This window comes from Raphanus sativus, chromosome 3 (genome assembly GCF_000801105.2).
Source record: "Raphanus sativus cultivar WK10039 chromosome 3, ASM80110v3, whole genome shotgun sequence".
In the NCBI taxonomy this organism is placed as follows: Eukaryota; Viridiplantae; Streptophyta; class Magnoliopsida; order Brassicales; family Brassicaceae; genus Raphanus; species Raphanus sativus.
Window position 1 is genome coordinate 22,066,602 of NC_079513.1, and position 20,709 is coordinate 22,087,310.

Consider the following 20,709-nt stretch of genomic DNA (forward strand, 5'->3'; position numbering starts at 1 on the left):
TAATTTCCGATATGAAATTAAATTTATTCCGGTTCGGTTTATCTCGGTCAGGTTCCGTGAAACTCAACGATCAAAGAGAAAGTCAAATAGAATCAATCCATGGAACTTTCCTGCTTTGAAAAATAAATCGGCACCTTCGCAAAAACTCCGAGATTCTTCGTCTTCTTCTTCGTCGTCGTTCACCTCTGTCACCTTTTAGGAACTTTCCGGCGAAAAATCCGATGAAGATCTCCACTAAATCCATCACTAGATTCTGATTTTTTCCTTGGAGGATCGATTGATGAAAATCTAAAAATAGAAAGTCTCAGTTCCATCAATTCTCAAAGCGCAAATCAAGGGGAACGAGAGATAGAGAGAGAGAGAGAGAGAGAGAGAGAGAGAGAGAGAGAGAGAGAGAGGATGAGTAAGCGAAATCCACGGATCCTGAAGATAATCATCTACATGCTACTCCTCAACTCTCTCTTCCTCTGCATCTACTTCGCTTTCCACTCTTCTTCCTCCTCTACCCAGCCGCCACCATCACATCACCATCTCCATCTCCCTTCCCGATTCCACGTCACCAACAACCAATCCGCCGCGACGATCCAGAAGCACTGGCCGATCCTACCTTCCTACCTCCCCTGGACGCCGCCTCAGAGCGACCTCCCAGCTCGCTCCTGCGAAGGCTACTTCGGGAACGGATTCACCAAGAGAGTCGACTTCCTCAGAGCTAGTAAACGAGGAGGAGAAGGAAGCTGGTTCCGATGCCACTACAGCGAGACGCTAAGTAGCTCGATATGCGAGGGGAGGAATCTGAGGATGGTTCCCGATCGGATCGCGATGTCGAAGGGAGGTGAGAAGCTGGAGGAGGTCATGGGGAGAGGGGAGGAGGAGGAGCTTCCTGAGTTTCGTGAAGGCGCGTTTGAGGTGGCCGAAGGTAAGAGAAACCGCCGCGTTGGCGGCGGAGGAGGAGGTGTTTCGCGGCGGCTGGTGAGTGATGAGATGTTGAATGAGTATGTTCCAGAAGGTGGCATTGGTAGGCATACGATGAGAGGGTTGGTTGGTTCGATTCGTGCGGTTGGCGCAGATGATTTCGTTTGTGAAGAGGTTCGTGATTGATTACATATTAGATTGTTATTAGATAATGCAGAAACATATGACATAGAGGTTTAATGTGGTTAGTCAATTCAATGAATATATATATATATATAACATAGATTGTGTTTTGGTGAAAGATTTTACATAATTAGAAAGTTTTTCTTGGAACAAAAACACCGTTTTGGAAGATCAAATTCAATTCAAGATATGAAGGCAATGAATCGTTGTAATCTTTCTTAGATTCTTGAAACTTATGTAATGTGCTGTTGATTGATGTTTGTTTGTTTGATCTTTGCTTGGCTCCAGTGGGTGGAGGAACCAACTCTGCTCGTCACTCGTTTCGAGTACGCGAATATGTTCCATACCGTGACAGATTGGTACAGCGCTTATGTTTCCTCTAGAGTCACCGGTTTGCCTAATCGTCCACACGTTGTTTTCGTTGATGGACACTGCACGGTACGCTCTTCTTCTCGGTGGTTACTCTTGGTCAGATGAATCCAGCAGGAGTTTCAATGTTTATGTTGTGAATCTTTTTTTAATTGCAGACGCAGCTAGAAGAAACATGGACAGCTTTGTTTTCAGGGATCAGATACGCAAAGAACTTCACCAAACCGGTTTGTTTTCGCCACGCCGTTCTCTCACCTTTGGGATACGAGACGGCGCTTTTCAAGGGCTTGTCCGGAGAGATCGAATGCAACGGAGAATCAGCTCACAACCTGTGGCAAAACCCTGACAACACAAAAACCGCGAGACTCTCAGAGTTTGGAGAAATGATCAGATCATCATTCGGTTTCCCTGTGAACAGACACCGCTCGACAGAAAAACCGCTGTCGTCTTCATCATCCCCTGTTTACAACGTTCTCTTTGTCCGACGTGAAGACTACTTAGCACACCCTCGTCACGGAGGTAAAGTCCAGTCACGGCTCGTCAACGAGGAAGAAGTGTTCGAGTCGCTGCGCCAGTGGGTGGCGTCTGGCTCCACGGGTCTGACGAAATGCGGGATTAACCTTGTGAACGGGCTGTTTGCGCACATGTCGATGAAAGATCAAGTCAAAGCCATCCAAGACGCGTCGGTGATCATAGGAGCTCACGGAGCGGGACTGACGCACATAGTCTCTGCAACACCAAACACAACGATATTTGAGATTATAAGCGTCGAGTTTCGGAGGCCGCATTTCGAGCTTATAGCTAAGTGGAAAGGTTTGGAGTATCATCCGATGCATCTGGCGAATTCACGGGCGGATCCGACGGCTGTGATTGAGAAGTTAAAAGAGATAATGAGAAGTTTTGGCTGCTGAAAAAGAAGTCTCGGGTGACCCCGTGAGTTCGAACCTTAGCAGCCACGGGATGTTTTTGTATTATTATTTTTCTTCGTCTTTAGGTGGGGGTTAATGTCAATGTCAAGTGTTGTAGATTGGCTTTTGCTATTTTGTACCAAACATGCTTTTTGACACGGGATAATTATTATACCACTCTCACTTTTCTTAGAGTTCCCCCTATAGTCTATACATTATTCGGATGTAAAAGTCATACATGATGTTTCCTAAGTTTTCTTTAAAAATAAAAATAACGTCCCTTAAAGATCCCGATTCCCTCCCTTGAAACTCCCAACTCATAGGTTCTCACCGGTAACCACAGTAGGAATAAAAGGAAAAAAAAAAAAGAAATAAAAAATAAGAAGGAATAAAATAAAAGAAAAAAATCATTTTTCTCCTAATTTGATAAGGAATAATTGTAGTCTTTTATCCTTAAATCTTAAGGAATGTTAAGGAATTATAGGTAACAAATATTCCTTGTAAATAGTATAAATTATAAGGAATGTTAAGGAATTAGCTATTCTCATACATTTCCTTGGTCACCATTTGGATGTTTTCCTTGTTACTTATGTGGCACGCAACAATCAAAACCTAAATTATCGTCTTCTTTTATGCTGTGCAGATTTCTATAAACCATAGGGAAGTTGAGCTTGAAAATAGTACCGAGGTCCAAACATTGTTTCTATCTGAACCTTTTATGTTTTTTTGTGCAATGTTTCTGTGATAACCCGTCCCGTGGAACACCTGCCCATGGACCTCAGGCTCACAGCGCTGCAGCGCACCGACCCCAACCCCTCCATTATGAGATCTCACTATCTCCATAATTAGGTTGTTGGTGAGGTTCAAACCTCCGACCTCACCCTTTAACAGCATTCCACAAGACAAGCTGTCACCAATTGATCTGCAGTTCAATTGGTGACAGCTTGTCTTGTGGAATACTGTTAAAGGGTGAGGTCGGGGGTTCGAACCTCACCAACAACCTAATTATGGAGATAGTGAGATCTCATAATGGAGGGGTTGGGGTCGGTGCGCTGCAGCGCTGTGAGCCTGGGGTCCATGGGCAAGTGTTCCACGGGACGGGTTGTCACAGTTTCTATCTGAACCAAATGTAAGTTTTATGCGTTAGAAGCGGCAGGTCTATATGAATCTCTTGGGGTTTTTTCTTTTAAAATGAAGCTTTTAGTTTTTCTATATTTGAAGGTTGTTAGCGACCTTAACTTGAGGTTTTACAGGCTTGAGGTTTTTGTGTGGCTTTTCTGCAACCATGAATCTTCAAATTACTTGTTCAACTTCTGCCTTGTGTTCAAACTGCATCCATTGTAATTGCTTAAGCTTGAGATGGCCTTTTTGAGTATTTGTTGACAACTTGATTGTAGCAGAAGAATTATATCTGCGAGGCATAAGGATGAATTTAAGGTAAGTGTTCGAGTTGTGACTCAATTTGGCAAAAAAAGATCAGAGGGAAAAATTCTGCTTAATTGGAGATGCGGGGTATCGATCCCCGTACCTCTCGCATGCTAAGCGAGCGCTCTACCATCTGAGCTACACCCCCTTTTGCTTGAATTTCCATAAGTATAATCATGAGAGCCTTGATTCAGTTAAAGGTTCATAAATTAAAACGTTTACAGATTTTCGCTTTGGTGAGCTCAGTTAAGCTAATTATAGGATTAATCACGCGAAATAAGGGAGGGAACAGTTAAAAATTCGAGATAAGAACCTCAAATTCCCCTTCAAACTTATGCATATAATTGTGCCATCCACTTGTCTGAGTATACAGCCTCAAAATGCATGTCTATTTAAGGTACAGATGATAATGATGATGGTTATGAGATGAAGAAGAGAGGCCAGTTGAGAGGATCCATGACCTTGTTCTTCCCACAATTTACTGTTCTAAAGCGCTTTGGTTACAAGTAAAGGACTGTATAATTTGTCATTCGTTATGGTAATAACTAATAACCAATGGTAGTATATCCGAGTACTATTTGCTATACAGTCCGATTAAGACATATATCTCCATTTCTCATTGGCTTAAGCCGCAAAACCATTTTCACATGTTTTCAACATCTACAAAAGGTCTGAAAAAACAGGTTGTAAAGAAACAAAACTCAACGTGCGCGGGGAAATGCGACCTCCCTGGATTTTGTTAAAGAGTTGCAGAAAGAAGAGAAAGCTCCTCTGATTTCTTCGTGGATTGGGATAGCCAAAGAGAGTGGTAAATCATCTTTGAGACTTCTGCTTTGATCATGTCTCAGCGAGACAGAGTGAGCCAAAGCTGTTTGCCTTTTGTTGAGTCCTTCAAGGATGAAAGAAAAGGCACCAAAAGTGATACAGCTTTGTAGCATTGCTTGTGGTGGACCTGCAACACACACGATCATCAAATGCGTAGCACATGCATTTGTTAAGAGATCTCTGTCAAACGATAATTAGCTCAGATAGTTTCATCATCTTGATTGCAAAGGAACAGGTGCCGATAAAATACTTGCAAAAATCTCAGGGATATGAATTTAGAAATGGGTACAGTTCTTACCGGGGAAACTAAGAGCAAGTCCAGTGCAGCACCCAGCAACTCCAACGTTAATCGCTGCAAAATGGAGATGATATAAAACGAAGAAGTGACTAATCGTAGAAGTGAGAAGACACAAGAAGGAGAAGCGACTTAAAGAGTCTCTCACCATCATCTTTCCCACGCAGTTTCTTCAGAAGGCAAACAACCAAAGTGTGTACTCCAGATAAAACCGCAAAAGTCTAACAAAGAAAAACCACAGTTTACTCTGCGAAGTTCCAATGAACATACTCAATTCATAAAGACTCAAAACTTAAGTCACCTTAGCAGACTGACCCGCATCAGCAAACGATCCCTTAAACCCCTTCTTCTTAAACAATCCGGAACCTGAAACCCCCAACTTATTTCCGTGAGATTCATGGTTTCATTTCATCAGACAAAAACAAGCACATAAATCTAACTCTCTCCCGTCAGTAACACAGAAAGCTAAGCTAAATTGACTCCAAAACATAAACAAACTTGAAGAAAAGATCAAGCTACACCAACGAAGTAATACACAAACCATTGTTGTCCCTAACTCGAGTAATATGGTTGTTCCTCCATTCCTTATAGCCCCACAACTAGAGATGTCAAATGGGCGGGATAAAAATGGGCGGCCCGTGTCCAAATTGATATGGTCTAAAATGGGCAGGTCCATTTTGGCCCGTAACTAAATTTTTGTCCACATGGACAAACCCAATTATATCATGGACAATACTGGACTTAACCATTTGGACAATGGGCGGCCCAAAAATCTAAAATGTCTAGGTTTAGCAAATTGGGAAAAACTCAATATTTTTTTCGACATTTTCCTAAAGCCTAAAGGTTTGATTTATAACTGTTTATGTGTGATTTTTGTTATGGAAAACATAATTTCTGCCAAAACTGAAAAACATAATTTCCCGCCAAAGCCGGAAAAAAATATAATTGTCTGCCAAAACCGGAAAATTCAATTTTTTTGCTAAAATCGAAAAATCAAATTTTCCGTCAAAACCGAAAAACCAAAATTTCCGCCATAACCGAAAATACAATTTCCCGCCAAAACCGGAAAAATCAATTTCTACCAAAACCAAAAAACCCAATTTCCCACCAAAACTGAATAATTCAATTTCCCGCCAAAACCGAAAAAACGCAATTTCCTGCCAAAACCAGAAAAAACATAAATTTTCGCTAAAACTGGAAACACAATTTTTCGCAAAAACCAGAAAACACTATTTCCCGTAAAACCAGAAAACGCACAATTTCCCGCCAAAACCGAAAACATAATTTCTCGCAAAAATTGGAAAACACACAATTTTTCGCCAAGACCGGAAAATACAATTTCTCGCAAAAACCGGAAAACGCAATTTCTTGCCAAAATAGAAAACGCAATTTATCTTTTGTGAACTTGTCTGTTTTTATGAAGTCTAGAACATGAAGTTTAAAACTTGTATGAATTTTACTTATTTAAACTGAAAAATTGTGTTGTTTACGTTAAGTGGTCATATAGGCCCATGGACAGCCCAACAAATGTAATAAATCATGGTCTTATTTGGTTTTGGTCTCATTTGGACATGGTTCTATTTGGGCTTCGACCAAATATGTCCAACAAAAAAATAAAGCCCATTCGGACACGCCCAAACCCGCCCGGCCCGCCCAATTGACATCTATACCCACAACTAATGTAAGCATACGCATAAAGCTAAGCTAACTCGGCTGAGAATCAAGAATCATAATCTCTGAGTAATGTTCTTCTAATCTACAGACAATCTATATGCGAAACAATTAGTTGACTACACACACTATTTCTATTCCTCAAGTCCGATTAATCCATTGGAAAATCTATAACCGCTAAACCTCTAGCTCAACTAACTCTGTTTGTTCGAGTTCAAATCAATCCACAAGGAGCACATATACAAGAAGACAAATAGTATAAAGCAAAGAATAGTAAATTATCACCATATCCGAATACAGAGCCCATGACGGCGCCGCCGGCAGCATCTCCGGCGAAAGGGACGAGACAAACGGCGGGAGAAGGGATTGCCAACGCATTGGAAGAGTCGTGAGTGATCACATCAGCATTGACGTTAGTGTTGGGGTTTGAATCGGAATCGAGACTCGTATCGACGTCTGGAGAATTCTCGGCTGCCATAGCTGAAGAGCCTCTGAAGCTGAAGATACTGGAGTAATGGAGTTTGTTTAGCTTTTCTATCTGAATTTATTTTCTTCGGGATTACTTTTGCCACCTGTACGCAAACAGTATTTATGGGCCTTTGTTAGGCCTAAAATAAAGCTATTGGGTCTCAAGGAAGAGCCCACTAGAACTAGACAGTAACAACATGAATCCACTTATTTTGTGTACAAGGCTCTCTCTATTTCTTAGATTTTAGAATTTTGACCCTCATACTTTTCTGTTTCAATCCGGTTCTATTTCAAATTTTAGATTTTAGTATTTCTGAAATATGTTTTTTTTGTAGGCTGGATATAGAAGATAAATTAGCAATGTATGGTGTGTTATTGACTTAGAGGGGTGTATTCAACCGAGAATTTCAGATGATTTGTATTAAAATGACAAATCCACTGTTATTCAAACATAAATTTTAAAAACTCATTTAAAATCCACTGTTATTGAATTTGATATTTCGTAAAGTACTCTAAAATCCAGTGTTATTGAAAATATTTTAAGTTGTGAGATTTTAAAGTTTTGAGGTGATTTTAGGGTGTTTGGGTGGAGTTTCTTAGTTAAAAAAATTAAAACTTAAATCCCATTGTTTTATGTGATATTCTAGAGTAGTTTAACAAAAATCACCTAAATCTCTGCAACTTATTAAAATCATCTAAAACTCCATTAAAAATCAAATCACATCAAATGTTAAATTGAATACATCCCCCTTATTGTTGTAGCTTACAAGTTCTATATTTTCGAATTTTCGGGATTCCGATATATTTCAAATACACTTTTTCAAATTTCTTTTATTTTAAGAAATTAACTAGATTTTTATCCGGACAACCGCCCGGGTATTTATTTCACTTTAATGCACATAAAAACTTGTTTTACATCATTATATATATTGATTATGCTCAATCCGATAAAAGCAAACCAGCTAAAACCAAACCGATAAAGAGAAAACTGCATGGATCTGGTAATATTAAATATACTGAATCAATGTTATTTTTAAAAAGTCGTGGTATAAAAATGGTTTGGTATATAAACCGATTACAAACGGAATAAATTGATTAGTGAAAAATAGTAGTATAATTATATGTAAATTGTATAATTTAATTAGTAATATATGCATAATTTATTTTATTAATATGATATTCTTACTTAAAATGTTAAGTTTAGTAGTTTAATATTTTTTGAACTAATTTTTTATTTTTAATTTTTATCAAATTAAACAAAGTATAATTTTTACTTGTGCGTCGAAAAATATATCTACTGATATTTAGTTATTTAATAATATTATGGGTAAATAATTTTTTATATTTTTATTCTATAAGACCTATTATTATTAACTTAATATATTTTACTAAACTTAATAACTTTACTAATTATTTTAAACTGTAAAAGAAAAAAAATAGTTTATTTACAAAACAAAATATCTTCATATTTTGTTAAAGCCAATATGTAATGATGTAAAGTAAAATACACAAAATTTTATAAAAGATAAATATTTTTTTATGATTTTTTGGTATAAAACAAATAGACCAAAAATCAACAATATATAAAACGAACCAAACTAAAATAGATATAATTTTAGTATAATATTTATTTTTTTATAAATTGAAATATTGGAAACCCAAAAATAAACGAACCAAAGCTAAACCAAAACCGAAATGAAATCCGCATTAGACACCAATAATTTGGTAACGTTAATAAAATATTTATACTACTATTTGAAATATGATAATTTTATAATTTATATTCTGTATTTTAAGTAATTGTTTGAAACCGTCACATGTATTTGTTGTTTCTATTATATGTTTTTCTTATTAGATTTACGTATGGTTATTAAACGGATTATTATATACATGAAACAATATTTTTGAAAATTATTTTGTATTTAATGTATATAAGATCCAGACCCGTCTTTCAAAAAGATGGATTACTTTTTAGTATTTTTTATGTGTATATTCATTTTAGCTAATATACTTTTCTGTATGTAAAAATATAATATTTGTTAATTTTTAATACATGTGCTATAAAGTAAGAACGAAACTATTAGATTTGATCTATGTTTGTATATTTTTCGGTAACATATGTATGTTCGTAAAGATATGATTTACATATATTAAATGTACACAAATGGTTTATTGTTAGGAGGATGCGACTTTTTTAAAAAGGTCTGGTTGGATTTGTCTTTTAAGTTTGTTTAATATTGGTGAATAAAAAATAAATTTAAGATGTTGTTAGGATTTAGTTATAAAAATCTTTTAGAAATAATATAACCAATTTTAGGGGGATAGGATTTAGTTATATAATTCCAGAAATAGTATAACTTAATTTTTTAAAAAAAAATTATTAAAAAAAATCACACATGAAGTGAAACAGTGACTTCTATTTTAATATAATAGATTTCATTAACCAATAAATGTTTAAACCAGAGAATAGCTACATGTGTTAACCCACTCATCGTCCCTGCACAAATCAATTTTAGTCGTTCAGGTTTAGTTCATTGCAAGTGACTAGTTTATTTTTTCCCTATGATAGATATAAATATGTGAGGATGGAGAATAATTTAAAATAATTTGGAGTTAGGGGAAAAGTTGATTAGTAAGTTAATAAAATTGAATTTAAGATTTTAAGCAACTAAAAGGAAAGATTAGGCATCGAACTGATGGTGACATTTTTATTTTATAATGTCTGCAATTATAGTTTGAAAAAATGTGTCATCAAAACATATAGAACCAATAATTGTAAAAAGAAAAGGAAAAAATGATATTTAACTCATGAATGATGACAATATACAAAGCAAAAAAAAAAAAGAATCAGCACTTTTGGATCTTTTTATATCATTTTAGCTTTCTAGTGGGTTCTACGTATCTTCATTCAGAAAAAAATCAATACTTTTTAATATCATATCTAACTTTAACCTTTGTAGTGATGCATTCATATCCACTCATTTATCAAAGAAAAAAAAATTGTATCTGTTTATATATAATTGCAGAAATTATTATTACAGTTTTCTTCCACTTCTTTTACATCAGAAATTCCATAATTATTTAAGTAATCAAATTAGTATTTGTTTGCAAATTGTATTTAGAGAAGAATTAACAAACATTATTAGAGAACATGTACTTGATAATTGATATGCTTTTGCTAGAAACTGACGAGTGGGCCCAATAGGCCCATTTAAAAGAAATGAAAACGCTCTCTGCTATAATGTATTTTATGTTATAAAATAACTTACAATTTTATAGTATCGAAAAATTTAAATAAGAGTGAAATTTTATACCCGCAGAAATAAAAGAACACTGATATAAGTATAATAACGAGAGAGAGAGTAAGTTATATGAGGAAGAAGAGAATGGTGTAAAAGTGCGCATTACAATCGATCGAAACAATCGTTTATATAGAAGTAAAAAGAGAAAGTTACTGTGTGTGCATAGTGGCAGTGGGCTCCACATAATTTACTTCACACGATCATTTTCAATGATCGGTGCTTCCTTTGTTGACATTCCATTTTTCACGTTTATAACACTCCCCCTTGGAGACCAGTGTCACTATCTCTTCTTGCTTAACGTTTTTGTTGCCTCGTTAAAAACCTTTCCAGGAAAACCCAATGGAAAAAACCATAGTAAGGTAAAAAGAGTACAACCACGTAAGCTCCCCCTCGGATGAGCAGTCATAGATCATTCCGATGACGCATTCCAATGTTATGAACATGTTTTCTGAATACCGAGGTAGGAAGTGATTTAGTGAAGAGGTCAGCTGCATTGTCGCTTGATCGAACATATCTTACTTCAATCTCTTTCTTCTTCTCGAGCTCTTGAGTGTATGAGAAGAACTTCGGATGAATATGCTTCGTTCTATCGCTTTTGATATATCCTTCCTTTGTTTGAGCAACACATGCCGCATTATCTTCATATAGAATAGTTGGCTCCGTATTTTCGTCAATTCCACTGCTTGAACAGATATGTCGGCTTATTGATCTTAGCCATACACATTCTCGACTTGCTTCATGGAGTGCGATGATCTCAGCATGATTTGAAGAAGTAGCCACGAGTGTCTGCTTTTGAGAACGCCAAGATATGGCAGTGCCTCCAATAGTAAAAACGTATCCCGTTTGTGATCTAGCTTTGTGTGGATCTGACAAATAACCTGCATCTGCAAAACCAATCATTTGACCCTTTGAATTTTTAGGGTAAAATAGACCTAAATCAATGGTCCCTTGAAGATAACGAAAGACATGTTTAATTCCATTCCAATGTCTTCGTGTGGGGGATGAACTGAATCTTGCTAAAAGATTGATGGCAAAAGATATATCTGGTCGAGTACAATTTGCAAGATACATAAGAGCTCCAATTGCACTTAGATATGGAACTTCGGGACCAAGTATTTCTTCATTTTCTTCGGATGGTCGGAATGGATCATTTTCAACATTAAGTGATCTAACTACCATCGGGGTGCTAAGAGGAGTTGCTTTATCCATGTTAAAGCGTTTCAATACTCTTTTGGTATATGTAGATTGATGTAGAAATATACCCTTTTGAGAATGCTCAATCTGTAAGCCTAGACAATATTTTGTCTGTCCGAGATCTTTCATCTCAAATTCTCCTTTTAAATAATCTGATGCCTTTTGTATTTCTTCTTGAGTTCCGATAATATTAAGATCATCAACGTACACCGCGATTATCACAAATCCGGTTGTAGTTTTCTTTATGAAAACACAAGGACATATAGGATCATTTGTGTATCCTTCTTTTGTTAAATGCTCACTTAGACGATTGTACCACATACGTCCTGATTGCTTTAAGCCATATAATGATCTTTGCAATTTTATTGCACATAACTCTTTAGGTTTGGAACTTAAGATTTCTGGAATTTTAAATCCATCTGGGATTCTCATGTAGATATCAGTATCTAATGATCCATATAAATATGCCGTAACCACATCCATGAGACGCATCTCGAGATTTTTATCAGCTGCTAGACTCATCAGGAATCTAAAAGTGATTGCATCCATAACAGGAGAATATGTTTCCTCATAATCAATTCCAGGCCTTTGAGAAAAACCTTGGGCTACGAGACGAGCTTTGTATCTTGTAATCTCATTTTTTTCATTTCGTTTTCGGACGAACACCCATTTGTATCCAACAGGTTTCACATCTTTGGGTGTGAGCACAATAGGTCCGAATACGTTTCGTTTGTTAAGGGAATCTAGTTCGACTTGAATTGCATCTTTCCATTTCATCCAGTCATGTCTCTTTTGACATTCATATACAGATTTTGGTTCTGGATCTTCGTTTTCTTCATTTATTTCTTGTGCTAAGAGATATGAGAAAACATCATCAATGTCATCCATCTTATTTCGTTTCCATATCTTTCCATTATGGATGTAATTGATAGAAATCTCGTGATTTCCTTCAGATTCAATATGTTCTCTATTGTCGTTAGATTCACAATTTTCTTCTTCCAAAATATTTTCTGTTATTTTGGGAGTATCATGCTTTTCACCTTCCTTACGTTTCCTAGGAACTTTATCTTTCGAACCAATAGGTCTACCGCGTTTCAAACGTGTTCCTGATTCACGTGTATCAACTGCCGCTCCATATTTTTGTGGTATTTCAATACGAGCAGGAGTATTTGCAGCTGGTATGTGTGATTTAGTTACCATTTTGGTATCAGCAAATGCATCGGGTAATTGACTTGCTATATTTTGTAACTGCATGATACGTCGAACTTCTAGTTCTGATTGTTTCGTAGGAGGATCAAGGTGTAATAAAGATGGCACATTCCATTTGATTTCTTTTCCTACTTGATTATTGTCTCCCCCTAGGGTTGGGAACTCTTTCTCATTGAAATGACAATCGGCAAATCGTGCCGTAAACACATCACCAGTTTGTGGTTCTAGATATCTTATTATTGATGGAGAATCATAACCAATATATATTCCTAACCGTCTTTGTGGTCCCATCTTTGTACGTTGCGGTGGTGCTATTGGGATATAAACTGCACAACCAAAGACTTTTAGATGGGAAATATTTGGTTCTCTACCAAACGCTAACTGTAATGGGGAATATCTATGGTACGCACTGGGTCTTATCCGAATGAGTGCTTCTGCATGCAGAATGGCATGTCCCCATACAGAGGTTGGAAGTTTTGATCTCATGATCAATGGCCTTGCAATTAATTGCAATCGTTTAATTAGTGATTCTGCCAAACCGTTTTGTGTATGAACATGAGCAACTGAGTGCTCTACTTCAATCCCTGATACCATACAGTAATCATTAAATGCTTGGGATGTGAATTCACCAGCATTATCTAATCTAACTCTTTTAATTGGATGATCAGAGAACTGAGCTCTTAATTTGATTATTTGAGTTAAAAATCTCGCAAATGCCATATTTCGAGATGATAATAGGCAAACATGTGACCATCTACTCGACGCATCGATTAATACCATAAAGTAGTAGAATGGTCCACATGGTGGATGTATTGGTCCACAAATGTCACCTTGGATTCTTTCTAAGAATTTTGGTGATTCTTTATCAATTTTGGTTGGTGATGGTCTTATGATTAATTTCCCAAGAGCACATGCAGCACATGTCATTTTATTACTTTGATATAGATCTTGGGTTTTCATTGAATGACCATGTGAACTTTCAATGACTTTTCGCATCATTGTAGTGCCTGGATGACCAAGACGGTCATGCCATAATGTAATATCTTCTGGATTTCTTTTGACCACAAGGTTTGATTCTATCGCATTAATATAAGTCTGATGTAATCCAGAAGGAAGTTTTGGAAACTTTTCCAGTACAAGATTTTTGCCTGATTTTTCAGAAGTTATATACATATACTTCTTTCCATTCTCAGTTGCAGACTGAGTTTCATATCCTTGAAGGTATATATCTTTGAAACTCAACAAATTTCTCTTTGAATTTGGAGAATACAAGGCATTGTTTATGGAAAACTTTGTTCCATTAGGCAACATAAAGTTTGCTTTGCCAATTCCCTCGATCAAATCCGTAGGACCTGATATTGTGTTTACAGTCATTTTTGCTGATTTTAAGTTAGAGAAATATCTCTTATCTTTCAGAATAGTATGTGTTGTACCACTATCTGGAATGCAAACTTCTCTGCCAATTTGCTTAGTTGTTGTTCCATTATCCATTTCTGTAACACACAATTAATATTAATAAAGAAAATAAATTTTCATAAGTAAACATTATATAATTATACATTGATTATAAGCACACACACTTATACATTAGACTATAATTATACATTAGTTGTTTCGAAAAACAATTTTATTCTAGAACTGAAAATACATAATAGTAATAATAATTTATGACATCACTGGCATTATTGGGCTTGATTACTATAAGCATTTTAATTATCTTGATGAGTGGCCTCGTTGACATCGTCCATAAAGTCAGAAGACTCAAGGTATGTAGATGTTGTACCCTCGAAGTGCTCATTGAGATTAACTTCCTTTGATTTGCCTTTGATGGTTTCTTGGTACAACTTACATAGATGCTGAGGAGTTCGGCATACTTGAGACCAATGCCCCTTCGATCCACATCTGTAACAGACGTTCTCGTTTTTACGAGTAGGGTTTTCTTGGGCTTCATTCCCTTTTCCACGATTGGATCGATTCCATGTGTTGGATCCCCTTCCTCTTGGGTTGTAACTCCTTTCATTACCACGATTAAATCGATGGCCACGACCACGACCGTGACCACGACCACGACCACGACCACGATAGGAAAAATTTCCTCTTTCCGGATTTTTTACATCCGTCGCATTCACCTCAGGAAATGCTTTGGTTCCCGTGGGTCGGGTATTGTGATTTTTGATAAGGAGTTCATTATTTTTCTCCGCTATCATGAGCGCTACAGCGAGTTCAGAGAACCTCGTGTATCCACGGTTTCTGTATTGTTCTTGTAGAACATAATGGTTTTTGTGGAACGTTTGGTAAGTCTTCTCAAGCATTTCTGCTTCCGTTACGGGCTTACCGCAATATTCTAATTGCGCCGCTATCCTTAATATAGCGGAATTGTACGTTTCCACCTTTTCAAAATCTTGAAATCGTAGGTTCGCCCACTCATCGAGTGCATGGGGAAGAGTTATTTTCTTCTGGTTATCAAACCTCTCCTTTAGGGCTTTCCAAAGATCTAGAGGATCTTTTACCCTCGCATAGTCATGCGTAAGATTTTCATCTAGGTGTTTTCTCAGAAATATTACGGCCCTAGATCTTTCGTGAGAAGCTGATTTATTCCCTTCTTTTATTGTCTCGAGTATTTTCTCTGAGTCTAGATGAAGCTCCATATTAGTTATCCATGCCGTGTAATTTGCCCCAGTTATTTCCAAAGCCGGAAACTGGAGTTTTTCAATATTTGCCATTTCTGAATTTCCAAGACACAAAATAGTAAATTTTATTAGAATTTTATAATATTTAAAATGAACCGTTTACATTAATCATGCAAGCAATTACAAATAGAAATAATGTATAGAAAAGTAAACCGATATTCATCGTAAATTCCCCCGGAGCAAATTCTCCAACGAATAAACCGTAAATAGATACACAAATTAGAATTGCAACTAAAATCAAAAACGCGCGAATCATCTTTCTTGGAATGAAAAACCGGAGGAGAGCGATTTGAAAATATTTGAGAGATAATGAAATGTTTGGATGAAGAAAATGAGTGAAGTATGAATGTATTTATAGATGTAAAAATACTGTTCATAGCCGTTGTAAAAAGGTAAAATTTTTGAATTTTTTTCTTTGTGACCGTTGGGGTTGAATCGTTAAATCGAAAAACAGTTTGAAAATATCGTAATAATCAGTCAATCAATTTTAGTAAATTTCACTATATATATATATATATATATTTTTTTTTTTTATAGGTGAGCAAACATTTGTATAATAAAATTAATATAATACACAAATAAATATTAATCGTATTATGGTGATAGATTAATTTATATTTTAATATTGAATAAATTTTGCGGCGGCACAGCCAAGCCAAATGATAATGGTGTAATTAACAATCAAGGTTTATTAACGAGGCGACATACCGCCCGCATTAATATAGATAAATAATAGTGAATTAAAACAAACACTATAAAATAATAAACAATAATATAGGCGGTATACCGGCCATTATAGCAGGGTAAATATGATACATATAAACTTTACCGAATTGCAGAGTGATCGTGCTGATAACGTGTTATAAAATAACTTACAATTTTATAGTATCGAAAAATTTAAATAAGAGTGAAATTTTATACCCGCAGAAATAAAAGAACACTGATATAAGTATAATAACGAGAGAGAGAGTAAGTTATATGAGGAAGAAGAGAATGGTGTAAAAGTGCGCATTACAATCGATCGAAACAATCGTTTATATAGAAGTAAAAAGAGAAAGTTACTGTGTGTGCATAGTGGCAGTGGGCTCCACATAATTTACTTCACACGATCATTTTCAATGATCGGTGCTTCCTTTGTTGACATTCCATTTTTCACGTTTATAACATTTTATTTCTTTTTCTAATTTAACTTTGGCGATAATATTGGCAAACTATAAAAAATTTAAAACCAAGCAAAGCTCATCATAGCTTTCCTTCTTCCAAACAGCTCTGTCTATGTGATTTCATCCGCGTGAAGTATCATTGTAAGCTTTAAGATCTTCTTTTTTTTTACTTAACGGTCTCGTGGAAAAGCTTAGACCTTTCAATCTACTTTCTTTTTCTCACAGCCGAAACAGTTGAATTTTGTGACTATATGCCCCACACTTTCTTAGTGGTCCGCGCTGGCATTGAAGTGAATGTGCCAAAACCCTAACCTTCTCTCTCTCTATATATTTCTCCTCTCGCAACCGACCCCTAAAGTTCCAATCTCTTTTCAACTGTTTTGCATTTAGTAAGTCTCTGTTTTGAAAACTGTTCTGTTTGTTTCTAACTTTTCTTATGCAACTCACATGCTTGCTTGCTGTTCTTACACGAGTACTACGAGTTTGTCTTTTAACTCTCTTTTTTTTTAAAGTTTCTCTGTTAGACAAATCAGCTGCCTTCTCTTCTTACCTAGCTGAGAGGATCAGAGCTTGGTTCTGGATTTCAAGGCAAGTTTTTTTAAAAGTAATCACACTTTCTTTGTTTGTGCTCTCTTATCTGATTGGACCAAGCAAAAAAAGTTTAAAGCTTTCAGTTAAGGTCATGCGTTGTTATCATGTCACTAACATAACGTCTATTTCTTTATTTATTGAACACTCTCATGAATCGTTTGACTTGGTTACAGTTTGAATTGAAAATTTAAGACTTGTACCTAAAACATGACTCTTGTTTTCTCGAAATTTATCTCTTATTGAATGTCTTTGTTTATCTGAATTATGATCTGTTGATTATGGCTCCATCTTGAATTTTGAGTGACTTTATAATGAGTTAGAAACTAGGGGAAGAGATCTCGTTTCATTGTTCTTGAAATTCTCATGTATAGATAAAATAGCTCTGCTTTGCTTAGCTTAGCTTGTGCTAAAAAGCATGAAAGAGAAAACTAATACTTAATTAGCCTTTTATTTTTGCACAATTGTTTTCTTAGGTTTTGCAATGGACTCCCCACAATCTGTTGTTTCACCATTCAAGACTGGTGAACCCGAGACTGAGATCACAACTTCTGTGCAGAGGCAGCAGAGCTCTGGAAACCAATCAAACAACATCAAATCCAATGGAAAAGATTCCATCAGCTGTGGCCAACAACAAGACCCTGTTGGTGGTACTCTTGAGGTTTATGTGCATCAGGCAAGAGACATCCAAAACATTTGCATATACCACAAGCAAGACGTGTACGCCAAGCTTTGCCTCACAAGCCATCCTGAAAACTCTGTCTCCACCAAAACCATCAACGGTGGTGGGAGGAATCCTGTTTTCGACGACAAAGTCAAGCTTGACGTCAGGGCTTTGGACGCTTCCCTCAAGTGTGAGATTTACATGATGAGCAGGGTGAAGAACTATCTCGAAGACCAGCTTCTTGGTTTTGCTTTGGTTCCTTTGTCTGAGCTGCTCTTCAAGAATGGGAAACTTGAGAAAGAGTTCTCTCTTTCTTCCACTGATCTGTACCATTCACCAGCTGGTTTTGTTCAGCTGTCTCTCTCCTACAATGGGTCCTACCCTGAAGTGATGGCTTTTCCCTCTATGGCTTCTTCTGTTTCTGTTGATGAAGCTATCAAGAATCAAGAAGGGTCTGAATCAGTTCCGGATGAGTTGGAGAAGATAGAGTTTCCTGATCCTAATGTTGCAAATGAAAACGAGAAGATGGTTTCTGAGTACATTGAGATGTCCTGTTCCACTATAGAGTCTGAAACTTCTGATATTGAGAAGCATGTAACCAGTTCTGTCACTTCTGTAATGAAGCAAGATTCACCTGAGAGCAGCAGCAATGCAGCAAATGGAGCTGCTTCTCCTCACGCTTCAGCTCACTCCGCCACAGAAACACCAAACCGTGATCATCTCTCTCTGGTGAACTCCAAAGCGGATTCTCAGGAGTCAGAGAGTGAGGCTTCAGCTGAGACATCAACCGAGGAGAAGACTGTTGTGAAACCTATCATCAGTGTGAGGAGGGTTGAGACAGAGTCAAAGGTGGTGCAGCAGGATATAGTCGACATGTACATGAAAAGCATGCAACAGTTTACTGATTCACTTGCTAAGATGAAGCTTCCTCTGGACATTGATAGCCCAACAGTGTCCGAGGATTCAAGCTCTGGTGATTCTCAGAAGCTGCCAACACCAAAGAGCAGCAACAAAGGATCTCGTGTGTTCTATGGGAGCAGAGCTTTCTTCTGAGCATCTGTTTTTACCAAGTTCACTCCTAGACTTTTTCTAATGAAGAAAGACTAATCTCCTAATAATGTAATTTGATAATGTACTACTACTATTTGATGTTGTATCTTCTATTAGGTCTGCTTGATGCTTTTTTTCTGTGTGACCATCACAAGAGGAGGTCCCATAGATTAGGTAGGTGGGGAGAGTGAGAGAGATAGAGGCAAATGGTCCAATGATTCAGCTCTCTGAAAACAAATGGTTGCATGTTCTTTGGTTAGTTGAAGTGTCTTTTTCATAGGATCTTGAAAAGATGCTTGTCTGTCTTTGCACCATTGGGGTAAAAATGATAAAGGGATCTAACAGTAATATTGGTATAGGATTTAAAGATTATCATACGGTAACAGAGAATGATAATGGTTTTGATTACTTAAACTACTCTTTCTTACGAATCTAACCAAACTAAATCGACCCAACTGAACGCAAACCGATCCAAATCAAATCATATTCTATGTTTAAACCATTTGGTTCGAAATTTTATCAATCCAAATGGTTGGGTTTGACGGTTTGATTTGGTTTTAAACTGAACCAAACTGACAAGCCAAAGTATTTTTAGTTAAATTAATTCAATATACTAATAATATTATAATTTAATATATTTAACCATTTAGACTAAACATCTAAACAAAAATTTATAATTTTACTTCTAAAACTAGAATAAATATAACTAAAAATATAAATCTCATACATTAACATCAAAACAGAAAATTATTTATTGTTAATATATTAGGTTTGAAGATAATAATATAATTATTGAATTACATCTTCTAAATTTTTATTGTGATGTTTAGCTTTACATTTGAATATGAAGAAAATAATAATTTAGTATTCAATGATGATTTTTTATGTTTTTGTAAATTGTATTTTTTAACAAAACTAGAAAAACTTTAAAAAAGTTAATTCGATTGAACCGAACAAATACAAACAAAACCGAATTAAACCAAACCAAATACAAACTAAACCAAAAAACTGAATAAAAAATGCACCAAATCGAAATAAAACCAAACTAAACCGAACACAACCAAACCAAACTAATTTGAGTTGACTCTAATTAAGATTTTTCTAAGGTGGTGTTATTGGTTATATAAGTTGAAATCAACTCTATTAGATTTCAAATAGGTTAGATTTTAACTTTTTAATTCATTTACAATCAAAGATATATGATTTATTTAGATATTTATAAATTCAACATAATATCATTTGATTTCTTTAACAGAATTATAATTCATTTAAGAGAGTTCTAATATGAATTGTAATTCCAAACTCTAAAATTATTAAAAATAAAAAAGTTAATTCTTACAAAAGTTATTTATATATGTATCATTCGTATATTCTTCTCTGCAATTTGATAATGCAAAGAAAATCTGGGTTTGGTCAAATGATGAAAGTTATTTTCTAGGTTTGATCAAATGAAAAATAAAAAATTAACGATGAAAATGCTTGATGCTAACTTTATAAACACAATAGGAGACACTGACTTTATAAAAAGAATTCAATATATTTTGTAGGTACAGATAATCTGGTTTGAAGTGAATTTTTTGCCACTAGATGGGTTCATTACGTCATATGTTTTTATGAATCTTGGTTTAAATAGAAGTTGTCTATAAAATCACGTGGTAATAGGTTAGATTTTGACTCATATATTTTACACATAGAATGCTATCTAAATCCATTCAAAATATTTCAAGTCAAATGAATTGTAAATTTCTATCAAAAAACTTGAATAACACAAGATTTTAAATATTGCATTTAAA

At 35.7% G+C, this 20,709-nt stretch overlaps 4 protein-coding genes and 1 non-coding gene across 9 annotated transcripts; 2 read left to right on the top strand and 3 right to left on the bottom strand.

Moving 5' to 3' along the window:
- Positions 1-102: 102 nt before the first annotated feature.
- Positions 103-2,564, top strand: LOC108847859 (beta-1,2-xylosyltransferase-like). Its single transcript, XM_018621219.2, has 3 exons — positions 103-1,086; positions 1,384-1,533; positions 1,623-2,564. Exons 1-3 carry the CDS (start codon positions 400-402, stop codon positions 2,373-2,375), a joined length of 1,590 nt encoding a protein of 529 aa, XP_018476721.2. The 5' UTR covers positions 103-399; the 3' UTR covers positions 2,376-2,564.
- A 1,308-nt stretch (positions 2,565-3,872) lies between these two features.
- Positions 3,873-3,945, bottom strand: TRNAA-AGC (transfer RNA alanine (anticodon AGC)). The gene has a single exon. It is a non-coding gene; the product is annotated as a tRNA-Ala (tRNA).
- Positions 3,946-4,391: 446 nt separating this feature from the next.
- Positions 4,392-7,116, bottom strand: LOC108846053 (mitochondrial import inner membrane translocase subunit TIM22-3). The gene is made up of 5 exons (XM_057005124.1): positions 6,874-7,116; positions 5,219-5,283; positions 5,066-5,138; positions 4,921-4,974; positions 4,392-4,749 (listed from the first exon to the last, which is right to left on the bottom strand). Exons 1-5 carry the CDS (start codon positions 7,064-7,066, stop codon positions 4,499-4,501), a joined length of 636 nt encoding a protein of 211 aa, XP_056861104.1. The 5' UTR covers positions 7,067-7,116; the 3' UTR covers positions 4,392-4,498.
- Positions 7,117-14,455: 7,339 nt separating this feature from the next.
- On the bottom strand, positions 14,456-16,634 carry LOC130509249 (uncharacterized). The gene has a single exon (XM_057005014.1). It carries the CDS (start codon positions 15,482-15,484, stop codon positions 14,471-14,473), a length of 1,014 nt encoding a protein of 337 aa, XP_056860994.1. The 5' UTR covers positions 15,485-16,634; the 3' UTR covers positions 14,456-14,470.
- Positions 16,635-16,732: 98 nt separating this feature from the next.
- On the top strand, positions 16,733-19,049 carry LOC108847835 (uncharacterized). Of its 5 annotated transcripts, none has more exons than XM_057005009.1 (3): positions 16,737-16,755; positions 17,127-17,202; positions 17,679-19,049. In XM_057005009.1, the coding sequence occupies exon 3, from the start codon at positions 17,687-17,689 to the stop codon at positions 18,917-18,919; it is 1,233 nt and encodes a 410-aa protein (XP_056860989.1). In that variant the 5' UTR covers positions 16,737-16,755; positions 17,127-17,202; positions 17,679-17,686; the 3' UTR covers positions 18,920-19,049. The 5 variants fall into 5 exon arrangements, with proteins under 5 accessions (XP_056860993.1, XP_056860989.1, XP_018476687.1 ...); XM_018621185.2 differs by lacking the exon at positions 16,737-16,755 and adding an exon at positions 16,840-17,003; XM_057005010.1 differs by lacking the exon at positions 16,737-16,755 and adding an exon at positions 16,846-17,003 and having other exon boundaries at positions 17,127-17,218.
- The last annotated feature ends 1,660 nt before the right edge of the window (positions 19,050-20,709 follow it).